Source organism: Botryllus schlosseri, chromosome 14 (genome assembly GCF_051294905.1).
Source record: "Botryllus schlosseri isolate E-star chromosome 14, Bs_hap1, whole genome shotgun sequence".
Lineage (NCBI taxonomy): Eukaryota > Metazoa > Chordata > Ascidiacea > Stolidobranchia > Styelidae > Botryllus > Botryllus schlosseri.
The window spans coordinates 24,831,681-24,845,237 of NC_137249.1; the positions used below are offsets into that span (position 1 = coordinate 24,831,681).

At 40.0% G+C, this 13,557-nt stretch overlaps 1 protein-coding gene across 2 annotated transcripts in view; it reads left to right on the forward strand.

Moving 5' to 3' along the window:
- Positions 1-13,557, forward strand: part of LOC145456395 (NACHT, LRR and PYD domains-containing protein 4E-like) — a 96,337-nt gene that overhangs the window by 20,370 nt on the left and 62,410 nt on the right. For both annotated transcript variants that reach the window (XM_080334512.1, XM_080334511.1), the window contains exons 6-10: positions 5,843-5,992; positions 6,103-6,273; positions 6,340-6,507; positions 12,872-13,042; positions 13,162-13,329. In XM_080334512.1, the coding sequence (XP_080190638.1) occupies positions 5,843-5,992; positions 6,103-6,273; positions 6,340-6,507; positions 12,872-13,042; positions 13,162-13,329 (828 nt within the window). The remainder of the gene's footprint in view (positions 1-5,842; positions 5,993-6,102; positions 6,274-6,339; positions 6,508-12,871; positions 13,043-13,161; positions 13,330-13,557) is intronic.

A 13,557-nucleotide genomic window follows, 5' to 3' on the forward strand; every position in this document is an offset into this window, starting at 1 on the left:
GTTTTTATCGTTACGTTACCTAATTCGGTTCGTTCCTATCGGATGACTAAAAAAGGTTATCAACATTCAAGTTGCCCGCGCAATGGTCGTAAATCTCATGTGGCCCTTTGGTAAAAAAAGGTTGGCCACCCCTGACATAGATAGAATTGGACATGATTTGCAAATTATAATTCAGTTGCATAGAGGAAGAAAGACGCAATATGCATCCTCGCGATGCAGTCACAAATTGATGCAATTTTTGGAATTATGCCATGATATCGAGACAGAGCAAATATATCGTCTGGTTGTAAAATTGATGTAAATATAACCAAACTCTCCTTCCCACTTGACAAAATTAAAAAAATATTTCTAGTGTAGCTTAGCTGCTTGGCTCGAACAAATGATTAAAAAAGACTAAACGTCTTAGTCCTTGAATACTTGCTAAGTGCATGTAGACTAGACAGACATGTGCTATTTGACTAAACTTTCTAAATTTCGTTTTTGACCAATGTCAATGTGTGTGCTTGTAATCAGTACAGTGTGTAATGAGAAAATTAGTAAGATGTATCTATGTATTAGTTGTTGACTCATACACCAGATCATCACTGCGATTGTTTTTCTACATTTTAATTATACAGGGTGGAATATATGTCATGTTTGAATAATTCATACATATTAGGTTATTAGAGAGTCCATGTCATAAAAAATGATAAAATATGAAAAAAATGAAGGATATGTAGAAAGACAATCTTTCACGCATACTGAATAATTCGAGCTGTGCCACAATGAAACAATTTTTTTGCATGCCATCGTTAATCATATGTTTGCATATGTTTAATGGATATATGATATTCATTTAACCGTCATTGTGGCATATAATTTTCGAAGTAAATTGGTAATACTGTTGGAGTGGGGGTTGGAGTCGGAATCGGTGCGTTTAAAGACTCCGGAGTCCGAGTTGGAGTCGGTGGTACAATTTACCGACTCCACAGCCCTGCATGCTCAACATTTGAAGTCTTGAGGGAATATTCAATGAAAGCCTTTCCTGCAAAAAATGTCAACATCCAACGCAAATGTGCTGGATTATATGGGAATTTTCCAATCTACTCAAAATTGCTTCACGAGCCGTATGTTGGACACCCCTGCTTCAAACACACCGACTCTTTCTCATGCTCCGATTAATAATAAAGTCCAGCTCCGACCTCAACTGCAACATTCCTGTAATTTTGCCTCTGACTTTAAACCGTTATTATCATTTTAGTTACTTATTATGGGAAAGCGAATTAACATCTTTTCAATTGAAAAAATGTGCTAGTTATAGTGCTTATCGATATTTTGTCTTCGCATGCGCCTTCCTGGCCGACAAAATTGGTTTCCATTCTAATTTAGCTCTTATCATACAACCTCCATATGTACCATGCCAAGATTAAATGTAGACTAGTGATGAACAGCAAAAATGTGTCAGTTCTTGAAAATAACATCAACAATGTTTTGCAACGATTTCGAATTTACTCCGATGGACCTCTCTCTCTATTCCAAATTTTAATTTTTTATACAGACCCTCACAAAACACCTATAAATAGAAATACGTTTGTATCAGCAGCATATTGAAAATTAACCAATTAAAATGACTTCACGCAGTAGGATATTTCATCTCAGACTGCCTCTCTGTTTATGTGGTTTCTGAAGTTTTAGCAGTTATGTAGCGAAACTTTGTCATGGTTTCTCTAGCTTAGAAAATTACATATTAGGCTATCGATCGTTTTTCAAATTCATAGGTTTATCGGATCCCCGAGAATGGTTCGCGAACCCGTGGGTGTGAACCACTATTCTAGTAGAAATGAACGATTCCTACTCTCGTGCTAAAACCCTAATAGTTGCTCGGTTTAGTACGTGGGCTACTGGGCACATTGTTTTGCCATCGCCAGGTGCAGCGAAAAGGGAGAGGATTAAATTGGTTAATATAAAACTATAAAAGCATCCATTGCGATTACATGTTGGGAAACATAAATAAACGGCGAAGTGAATATCGGCTTTGTAAGGTTTTACGGGAAATATTATTGTATGGACTAAAAAGATGGTGATTTTACCAATCAACTCCCGGAAGGCGTTGATCTTTTTTTAGTCAAACTTGCCTTCAATGCCGTCCAAATCCAGATTTCACGTCATTTATGGCATTTTATAGTTGCCCGTGTACTGTACAGTCACCTGGCTCTCAAAACTATGGAGGAGGACGAATTGTCGAAACTAAGGACATTCGGGAATCTTCGTAGGACATTTTCGATTTCTAGAAAAAGGAGAATGTATGGTAACCCTTGTAAAACTCCTCCTAGGGTAGAACTACCTCAGGTTGGGAACCTGTGCCGTGGAATATCCGGATAAGATTTTATTTAAATCTATCTTGTTGGGGTACGCGATCGATCATAGTCTTCGAGTGCAGGCAACGTTTTCGGCTATCTCTGGAAAGGTCATTTTAGGTCATTTAGGTCACTCAGTGAAGGTCATTTTACAGGTTTATAAAATAAATGGATTGTAGGGATGGTGTGAACCTCTTAAAAGTTCAAGTTTGTGTGAACGCGAACCTTTTTAAAAGGTTCTGTGTGAACGCGATCGTGAACCTCATCACGTCACGTGATGTCATATTGCTAATTCTAACCCTACATTTCAGTGAAGTGAGAGCTTATATTAATGTACACGATAACTATAGCAACGACTCGGGTCACATAATGACACAATGCTGAAGTATATATTGAATTTTTAAACATCGTCAAACTGGGGCAATCAAATGATGAAATTATTCCATAAAAATCAATATCTTTCGACGCTTTGCCAACAATTTCGACAAGGACTTGCAAGCGCATATAAGCTTACGCCGAGGGCCGTAACAGCACTTCGTCAGCCCCCCCAAACGTTGATCTTGAGCCCCCCATATGATGATGAACCAAACCATGGGAGGCTTCGCCCCCCAGACCCCCCTTACGCTATTCACTGTTTACCGTGATTCTTGTCATCTACATTGGGTGCCTTTGACTGTGCCAGCTTTTCTCGACTAGACGCGCGAAGCACGAAAAATTCCTATAATTTATGATTGATCCGGCCAATATGACCGGGAATTGCATATATATTGCTATAAATTTTTATCCTCTCACTGCTCACGTAATCAGATTTACAGTTGAGATGTGTTAGAAAAGGTAGGGCCCCTCAATAACAATTAAACACGTTCGAGCGTATACCCGTTGGCAGGAACAAAACAGCACTTCGTCAGGTCCCCCCAAAAAAAGTTGGGTCTTGGGCTACCATAGGGCGATAAACCTACACCCAATCACGTTGTTCGCTTTTGTCACGAAATTAGCTGTACTGTGTGTGCAGTGAGCCAGCGCTAAGCGCGAAAATTTTCGATAAATCATGATAAAATCGGTCAAAAAGATAGGGAATTGCATATCTATTGCTATCAATTTCATGCCCTCTCTTACTCACGTAATCAGATTTACCGGTAGAGTTGAGTGAGGTGTTCTGGAAACTGTAGGGCTCTTTGGTATGACTCCGTAACATGATGTCATTTATTGACCTCCTGTCTGCTACATCAAAATATATATAGAATCGCCCAAACGTAGGCTACTAAAGTAAAAGACGCTCACGATTTCAAATTGATATTTCTTCACTGGTATATAATTTTTTCCCGCGGGGTGGTATTTGTCTTGCTAGGCTCAGATTGCCAAACACAGGAATATTCGGCGCCAGTCATTTAGGCGCCTATGGACAATTCAACCTATTTGTATTTTGTATATGCAACGAAGTTTTCCGTCAACATAAGGGCGGTCGTTGTCGGCCAAGGTTTTCTCGCTGCCGATCGTCGTGGCCCACTTCTGGGGGGCTTTGGGGCGCGGCAGTTACGTTCCTGCTTACGCCTTAACGTTCCAGGCCAGGCCGGACAATGTGTTCGGTGTCTGATTATTGCGACGTTGATGTTGAGCAGAGTACAAAACGGGTTTCTAGAATTGCTACCGGTGTTCTACCCAGGGCTCTGGAGCCGGAGCGCGAAGCCGGAGCCCCGGAGTCGTGCATTTTCAACGGAGCTAGAGCCAGAGCCGGAGCTCTACATAAAATTCAGCCGGAGCCGGAGCTGGAAGCATTTTTTCGAGGGGTAGCTCCAGCTCCGGCTTATTTCATAAGATGCTATTATATATGCAAAAACCATATCTGCTGATTTCACATAATTCCACATCCGGCCTTCGCGAAATTAAGAATCGTTTTCTCTTTGGCGCTACCGTTTCCGACTAATCATGCTACTGGGGATTTAACAGCAGAGCGCTCATATGTTCAATGTTCTATTTCCATACATGAGTGTCGAACTTCGCGGTATGCGAAATATCCTTGTAGCTGTAAATATTGTGGGTATTCGGCATACCCACAATTTCATCATCAGCACTAACGTGTTGGCCATTTGTACGGTTCGAAAATAATGATCACTATGTATTACGCGAAATGGGAGAGAGGATAAAAACATATATATATTCGTCGAATTTTAACTTCGGATCATCTACATTCTACTGCATAGCGATCATAGCGACAAAGGTAATTTAATAGGGAACGAAGGTGAGCCTTGCCCACTCAAAGGAATTCTGAGTCTCGGTGAAATTACTTGAAATATCCCTTGAAATACTCCTTTGACGATAAAAATGTTTGAAGCAACAAAATACGAATATGTCATCCCGACCCAGTGCTCGTTTATTGCAGGATTGCAATATTTAATGATCATAGCAAGCATAGAGATTAGAATATTTTTCCACTGTACAGTGTACAATTGTACATACACAATGAAAAAAAGTGAACGGGGGCCTAGTGCTACGCTCTAGATTTCCAATGCCGAAATGACATTGTGACGTCATTAAGTTTTAGAAAATACCTCAGCCTTTAGGCCAGGGGTTCTTAACCTTTCTTTGGTCGTGTCCCATTCTCCGATTTGAAAATGCTCTGTGGCCCACCTACTATCCTAGAGTCATATATTCCCATTCAAGGCGTGGTAATCATCGGCGCTGATATGCCTATTTCCCTAAAGCATGGGCAATTTTCACATACTATTAATCATAACCAAATCGATACCGATGTGGACATGAAAGCGCGACGAAATTTTCGAGTTGAATATATCTCCAACTAACGTTTTTGGCCCCATCCAGATCCCCCTAATTGGGGGTTTGAGATGCAGAAGTTGCGGCCCTGGCAGATCTTGTAACTCTGGTGTATATGATCACCGTCTTAGGTTCCGCTCACGTCGCGAAACCAATGATCTAATCCCTGCATCCACTGTGTGATTGAGGTTTTAGGTCCACTGTGGTGCTGAATAATATAACCATTCTGTGCCAGCTTCAAACAATTCTTTGGTGTATGGGATACTACAGAAAAGCGGAAAAAGGATTTTGTGCCACTACGTCTCATCAGAGTCGGATAAAAAGCTTTTATATAGCCTACCTATCATTCGACAATATGAATATATTTTTGAGCCAATAACGTAACACATATAACTAAACTTTCACTAATTCTACAATTTCCCAAATAGCTCTGTGGCCCACCACAAAATACTCCTGTGGCCCACAGTTTCAGAACCCCTGCTTTAGGGAGTGTACACTTGCCTAGATATATAGCGTATGGAAATGTAGTAGCCTATATTGACCTAATTATTATCAATGTGATGTCATAGGTTCGTGCTGGCGTTCGTGCGTTCAGCGAACAGGTCATAGAAATTCATATTCACTCGAAACGCAACCATCGACATAGGTGAAAGGTCCTTACACTTGCTCCTGCGATGGCTTTGGCGTATTACTTTTACTGGAAGTGCATGCTAACAACCAATGAATTGATGCAGGCTGGCTTTGAAGTGATGGATTCCTTATCTTTGGAACATTTCCAGTCCGTCATGCGACTTTTCGATCATACGAAGGTCGTGCGGATAAATTTGCGTTGCTCTGATGAACTGAAGAAAGCCTTCCTATCAGAATGGATCGAAAGAGATCAGGTTACGTTAAATTATCTTTCATATTGAAAGATCGGATGCTCGATTCGTGAATCGTATGTGTCTAGCATTCATAATCGTTGTGTCGTGATGAATCGCGTGTTCATTTGTAGATACCGTTTGACTACCTTGGCGTGATGAAAATCCAACATTCCGATATTGTTGATCTGGTATTCCAGTTACTAACCAAATCGTCTATGAGAACACTGAGAATGAACTTGCACTCGTCTTTTCATTGCGAATATGTTGCGGAGAAGACCCGTGATGAAAATAATTTATTAGGGGTAAGTTAAAATGGAAGTTTCTGCAACAAACGTAGTCATGAGTCCAATCCTTTCGAATATTTTCAGGTGAATACCCTGATGATAGAGGACAATCTTTTGGATTTGTACAAGGCAGAAACATACTTCAAGGTTTTCGAGTTAATCCAATGCAGGTCACTTATATTGTGCAAGTGTTGTCTGACAGCGGTTAAATTAGATATCATTACAAAAGTATGCCAAAAGCAAAACATCAAGGTAACATTAACTTACGAAACTCATTGAATGCGATAATTAAATTGCCGATAAAGCTATTACGACGGTTGGATGTATGGCATCTTGTTTCATATTCTTCTACAGAGAAAGAATGTTTGGTTCTTTGGTTCCAAATTGATTAACTACCCATCTATGGTATTTGCAGTCGGCCTGCAAGCTGACGTCCAAAAAGTTTGCTCATGGCATACGGAATAATATCTTGCTTATGACTTTATTCTAACCTAGCAGCACAATTATGACTTAGCAATACCATACACCTTGGGCATACTCAATCGACAATATGTATATTGATTTCATCGTTCCTATGCGCAGCTATTAAAGCTATCGGTATCAAGTCGCATGTTTGTCTACATCAGCGGTTCTCAACCTTTTTGGACATGCGCCCCCTTGGCGATGGTCAAAAAAATTGCGCCCCCTGATCCCCCTCGCACTTATCGTCATTTAAAAAAGAGTACATCATCTAATGCAGTGGTGGGCAATCTTTTTGATAATCACGGCCGCATTTCGATTACTCATGTAGCCTGAGGCCGCATTCCAGAGCATATCCGTAATGAACTAACTGATCGAAAAATACCTATGTATGTATGGATGTATGTGTCGGTAGTGGAAATAGTGGAAATACATTGAAATCACCGAAATATACCATAAACAAATTTCTTTCGTGAGGAGCACACGATTCCGATTCCGGCTCAGATTGAGAAGGACGCTACTATATTAAAAATCGAAAAAAAATAATTATTGTTAAATTGCGCGAAAATTTTTTTGAAACTTATTTAAAATCTCTCCAAATTTCGGGAGGGAATTTGTGATTTCAATTTTCATGTCGACGGCCGCCAATACATACTAATTGAATTAGGTGTCGATGGCCGCACAAATTCGCTTCTACGGCCCCAGGTTGCCCATCCCTGATCTAATAGTATAAATATATGGTATATCTGACGCCAAGTTCGAATCCGCATTCCAGTTATAGAGTCTTTAACATTTCTGACGAATTTCTTCAAACTTGTTTTAAAATAGCATAAAACATTGAACAGGACATCAATTTAGTTCAAGGTAGGTTGTACTGAGGCTAATCCTAATGCTAGTAGTGACTACAGAGAGCACGGCATCGTTCTGTACTGCCATGCTAAATTTGATCAGATGTGGAATTAAATTGTGTTGATTTAGGGTAGCCTAATCCAGGGCGAAACCGGGTAACCTATATTGCATCTAAGTCTGTCTTAAGCAGTGTAGTTCGCCAATTATTAACAACAGCTACCAATCGAACCGATCTTTAGACTGCCAAAGATATGAAGTAATTAAATCTTCAAAGAACATCAAACTTTTGCTCAAATGAAGTTGAAATCAGCCTACACTCCGTTGAGCGCGATTGCTGGAGTTTCAATTTGGCAGCTTTCTCGAACACGAAATAAGTTTCATCTTCAACAATCGTCTTCTCAGAATGGTTGTGAAGCATATTCATACAGACTTTGTCAATTCCCCCTGAGAGCCTGCTGCGCCCCCCAGGTTGAGAACCACGGGTCTACATATTGTAAATATTCTTTCATTACGTACATACATAAATTATTTCAGGTATTTATACAAATCGGGTATTCCTGGTGTAACAATAATTATTCATCATTCATTCGTTCATTAATCCGTTTTTTGACAAATTTTCAGTATTCAAAGTTATTTCGTTTGTGGTCGGTCGTATGGGCTTGAAACTAATTATTATATTGTGTCGTGAGCACGAAACAATATTCGTAAGCCGTTTATTACTTCGGTTTAAATCAGTGGTTCTTGACCTTTTTTCCTCCAGCGCCCCTTTTATATAATAGCATGGGTCTGGCGCCCCTATATTTAAAGGACTGTGATGAAATAATGGGTAAGTGGTCGAAGTACGGTTTCGGGTTGGGATTTCACTATTAGAAATATTTCACGCTTGAATTTCGCGCGAGGACTACTCGACGAATTAACGATATAATAATTGTATGCGCTATATTCAGGATCAAATCAAGGTTGGTAAAACCAATTTCGGGTAAGGCCTACGGGCAAAATCCATTTGGATCGAGTTCGATGTACACATCCCGAATTCACCTCTGCGATTGGTATTACTATAGAATGTAAACGTAAACGTTCACATTCTATAGTAATACGATGAAGTTCATCGTATTGGGTTTTGTTTTATTGCTTTGTGTGACTGCTAAGCCAACTGAGAATGTGATAGAGATCTTTGCTCACATTAAATTTAGTTTTGTAGCAAGCTCGTAACTTTAACATGAATGTGGGTCACAACACTGAGCCGGATCATGGTTTATGATACGATGAAGTAATATTTTGAAGATTTAATGCGGGATCGGGTCCGACCGACGTCGACTTCAAAATTCCTATCGAAAAGCATCCGTGTCATCCGTGTAAGCGGTGTATTAGAAAAGCCTAGAAGGGGGCCGTGCTGCAAGTCGGCAGCTACGGAATAAAAATGAAAAAATTGGCCTGGTGTAAATGAACAATGACCATAGTAGTCTACAAACACCATGAAAAAATAAACAACAACAACAACATATAATCATACGTTCGTACTACACCATCTACTGCGAGGCCATTTTTCTTCAGCGCCCCCCATATCCCCCCTCTGAGCGTTTCCGCCCCTTTACAATACAAATTGCCACCTGGGGGCACTGAAGCCAAGAATAAGAACCACTGGCTTAAATGAACTAATACCTTGACTACGATACTTGTAATACCAGTAGTTAACACAGTGGTTCTCAACCGGTGTGCCAGTGCCAATTAGACAACTCAAGTGTGCCGCGACCAATTGTGGTAAACTAGATCGAAGTATAACAAATATCCTTATTTTGAGTGTGTCATTGTAGGTTTTTCCATTGAATTTTCCAAACAAGACACGCGATGTACAATCCGATGCAGTGAACAGATACAAGGATGTCGAGAAGACCACAGTTACATTATCTCAATCTGGCATCCCCATTAGGTCATGGATTGGGTATTTCTCTGGCTTTTTATTGTAAAGACGCTCTGAGCACAGCGACGTATAGAGGCGGATAATCTCATAAATATGCGACGCTTCGTAACTTGCTACTGCACTGCCATGAATCAAACCGGTGCCTCCGCCGTCAATGGGTGTTAGACGCTAGTTTGCCCATGCCCACATATACTAGCATTTGCACTGATAACTAAACTCGAGCAATTGGACCGTGATGCTGACGTGTGGCCGAAGTGTTCACCTTTTACTTGTCACCCATCAGAATTTGAGGCAGAACAGGGACATGACGCAGGTTGATGACCTTTTTCTGTTTCTATTTGTAGTCGTATTCTTGCCATGTCTTCGTCATCGATGATCATTTTACACCATACCGATATTACTTATTTGGGTTCCTGAGATGCCAACTCATAGCACGGTCCACTTTTTGTAAGACACAGCTTTTACAGGTCGAAGGACGAGTAGGAGACTATATAAGCGTCCAACACTTAGGAAGGCGTTCCCACCATCGAGAAATGAACTCATATGGCAGTGGTGTTCATTGTTCACGTTTACAAATTAGAGTTGCCAACATAGCCATTCACATTGCGAGTAATAGGTAGCGTGCCAGCACTGCAGGTAAAATGTAGGCTCAGGGCGGAACGTCATGTTGCAGGCGACAAAGTTGAGAATTGAGAAGTAAAGTTGATCAAGTTATATCAGTTAACAAATTTCCCCGCCGCTGAGGTTTATTATCCCGGCTTGTTGGAACTACAATTGAACAGCGGCTGACTGCCAGTAACACTATTAAGGTATTGCAATCCTCACAGGTGCAATTACACGATCCGCATTGAAATGCGTTTGGCATCCATGTATATACAATAAACATAGGATACATACACCTCTACGCCTCTGTATTTCTTAGTGGCGATCGTGATTGGTGTCTTCGATGTGACTGTTAAATTACATCGACAATGAGGTAGTAGGAAGACTTTATTGTCAAGCCAATCTTATGGAATTAAGCTCATCCTGAAGTTTAAATCAGATCTCAGCAGGCCAGTAATGTGGTAACAGAGGTAATAGCTGATGATTCAAAATCTCACACGGAAGCAGAGAAAGTTCTTATTCCGGCCTGCAATGAAATTGTAAAAAATGTTTGGGAAGAATTGAAAACGATTCTTATGTCAAATGATACCATTCGTAGACGTGGACTGTGGTAAGACTGCGGTCGCTGCTATAGGCATTCTGGTAGTTTGCCTTTGTCGTAAGCCAAAAGAGTTCAGAACTACTGTGCTAGTGTGCCGCGGACTATTTCTCACTTTCAAAGTGTGCCACGACGCCAAAAAGGTTGAGAACCAACCACTGAGTTAAGACAACAGCAACATAAATGGAGAACGGCTATTAGTATGTGAAACAGGTAGTAAGTCTGCAATTATTATATTCAACGCCAGTACATTACGACGAATGATCATTAGCACAGAAAGGTAATCACAACAAAACTGAAGTCGGTACCAATTTAACAACACACCTACTACATATTGTCAATTACCAAGTATATTTTTACCATAAATATGTATTTATGGGGAATTCCGTAGTATTACCGAGCAGTACGCTTGTTGTTAAACTTAGGTCGTCCCAATGTAAAATTTGCATACGGGAAGCTTTAAAAAACGCACCATAACGCAATGCAGCAATATGCAACAACCACAACAACAACCACTGTTTCCTCTACGCTGCGCGCGTGCGCAATTGCGCAGTACTGACACGGTCTCTGCGCACAGAAAATCTAAGCCGCGTACAAGAAATCCAACCTGAATTCAAAATGAAATCAACCAAAGCAACTGCTTTTAAAGTCTGCGCGCACAGAAGTGATGACTTTTTTTTAGTCACCACCACAAAATTAACGAGAAAGTGGGTAATTCGGCAGTCCAATCAAAGATATCACTGGGGCAAGTTTTTGTTGCAGTTAAATTCGTGGAATGTTGCATTTATTTTTCCTAAAAGTTGCTGTAAAAAGTTGTTTTTTTTTTTTTTTTTTTAAAAAGTTGCACTGAAAGACCACATTTTGGTAGCATGAATAAAAAACGGTCAACTTCCCAGTTCCGCTCCCGATATACAGTTTTCCATCCACCTTCTCCATTGGTTGACTAAAAAAAAGTAAAAAGGTCGACTTTCCGGCTCAGCTCCCGAATCACCCGTTAGAGCGTTGCTTCAGTTCTGATTTACGGTATTTCAATCGAATTTGGCCGTGTATTTCACCAAAATTCTCATAATTGCCAAATATTTCCAGTAAAAAGCTGGCTGCATGCAAAATCGAAAAACCTTTCATGAAAAATCGAAAAAGTTGCAAAAAGTTGCATGGAAAAAAATGGACAAAAGTTGCAAAAAGTTGCACTATAACATTCCTTCAGACAGCTTAAAACAGCATTCTACATAACTTCTGAGTATTTAGAAAGAAGCCGGAAGCTGTAAAAAAAGGTTGCAAAAGTTGCAAAAACTTGCCCTAGTGATCACCATTGTTTTGGTGTTTACGCACTGTTTTCCAAGTAGGGTTGCATTCAAAACAACCAGTGTTTTGAAACACTGTTTTATATGCCTTTTTGAAATGAAACAAAATTGTTTTATTTTTCAAACGTTGTCTATTTATGCCATAATTGTGTAAAGATGTCCGAAACACCATGTAGTATGAGCCTACGGATGATTGCACCCAAAATAGTCGACATATGCAATGTAGGGTGGTGGGGACCCTCGAAATCGTCGTCAGTTCAACAGTTTTTGCACGTAGAAATAGATCATTGATACGGAATGGGTGTTCTGATGATGATGACCGCCGACCGTAAAAATGCTGCATAACGATGTAGTCCTGGTTAAAGATATTTTTGGTCTGTTTATGACAGTGATCGAAAGCCCTTTTCGTCGAAGGAGCTATATTTACCCTATATTTTCAATTGTCAATGACAATACACTGTGATTTCACAATTAAATAGTCGTGACGTCATGAATAATAAAAAAACGATAAAAAACATGTTCTAAACACGGGCCTGATTTTTGTTTTAAATGCAACCATGCGTCCAAGGACGCGCGTAGTGAGTTGGTGAATGCTCGCAGACTCGTAAAAAATTATAGGGAACATTCCCTAAAACGATCGCAAAAACTTTGATATGGGCTGCCAGCGCTAGATCACTACATAATTGTTGTGGCAGTATGCTGTTACTTTTCTTGACGTGATCGAATTTCCTTTCTATATTCAAGTTTCATAGCAGTACATTACGGATAATAATAATATCGAGGAAAGTTATTTTCAAATTTACTGGTCTCTGGAACGCAAGATTGCTACCAGGAACAGCTAGACCACCAATTTGGCATAGAATTGTTTTAACTGTGTTCCAGGTATACGAGCTTCGGATCATTGATAAAGAGTTGACTGAAAATGATTTCGAAAAAATGGGATCCTTGCTATCAGTAACGAGGACAAGGGAGTTGGGTTTTGAATCTTGCAAACTTACAAGCTCCAAAATAATGTCACTAAATCGGGGTCTGCCAAACAATAATATATTGAAGGTATGTGTGATTCTTCTTGTGTATACATATGTATAAAATGCATAACCCGTTGTGATCCCTGACTATACTACCCCAATATCACGATATATTTATGTGTATATAATAATAGCGATTTCTAGATCGATCAACTTTGTCTTTACGATGAATACCTTTCGCCGGAAGGATATTCTGAAATAGCGTCTACTTTGAAACAAATCGAATGTTCTGGAATCGGTTTCATCGGATGCGACCTTTCCGTCGATAAACTGACTACTCTTGGCAATGCTTGCCAACAGCAAAATGTGAAGGTAGGAATAGAATGCGCTGCAGATATATTTGTGAACAGGTTGCCGCTCTCATTGTATTATGATGCCGGTTATACCAATATTTAATACCAGCAAATAGTTAATTTTGAGAAACCTAAAGGTGGGATGCTGTGTCGACAGTACTGAGATGGGATGAATTTGTTGTGCACCAATCATAGACCGCAGAGTGTCCTCCTAATGACCACGCCTTGCTCCACTTTTACACTTTTG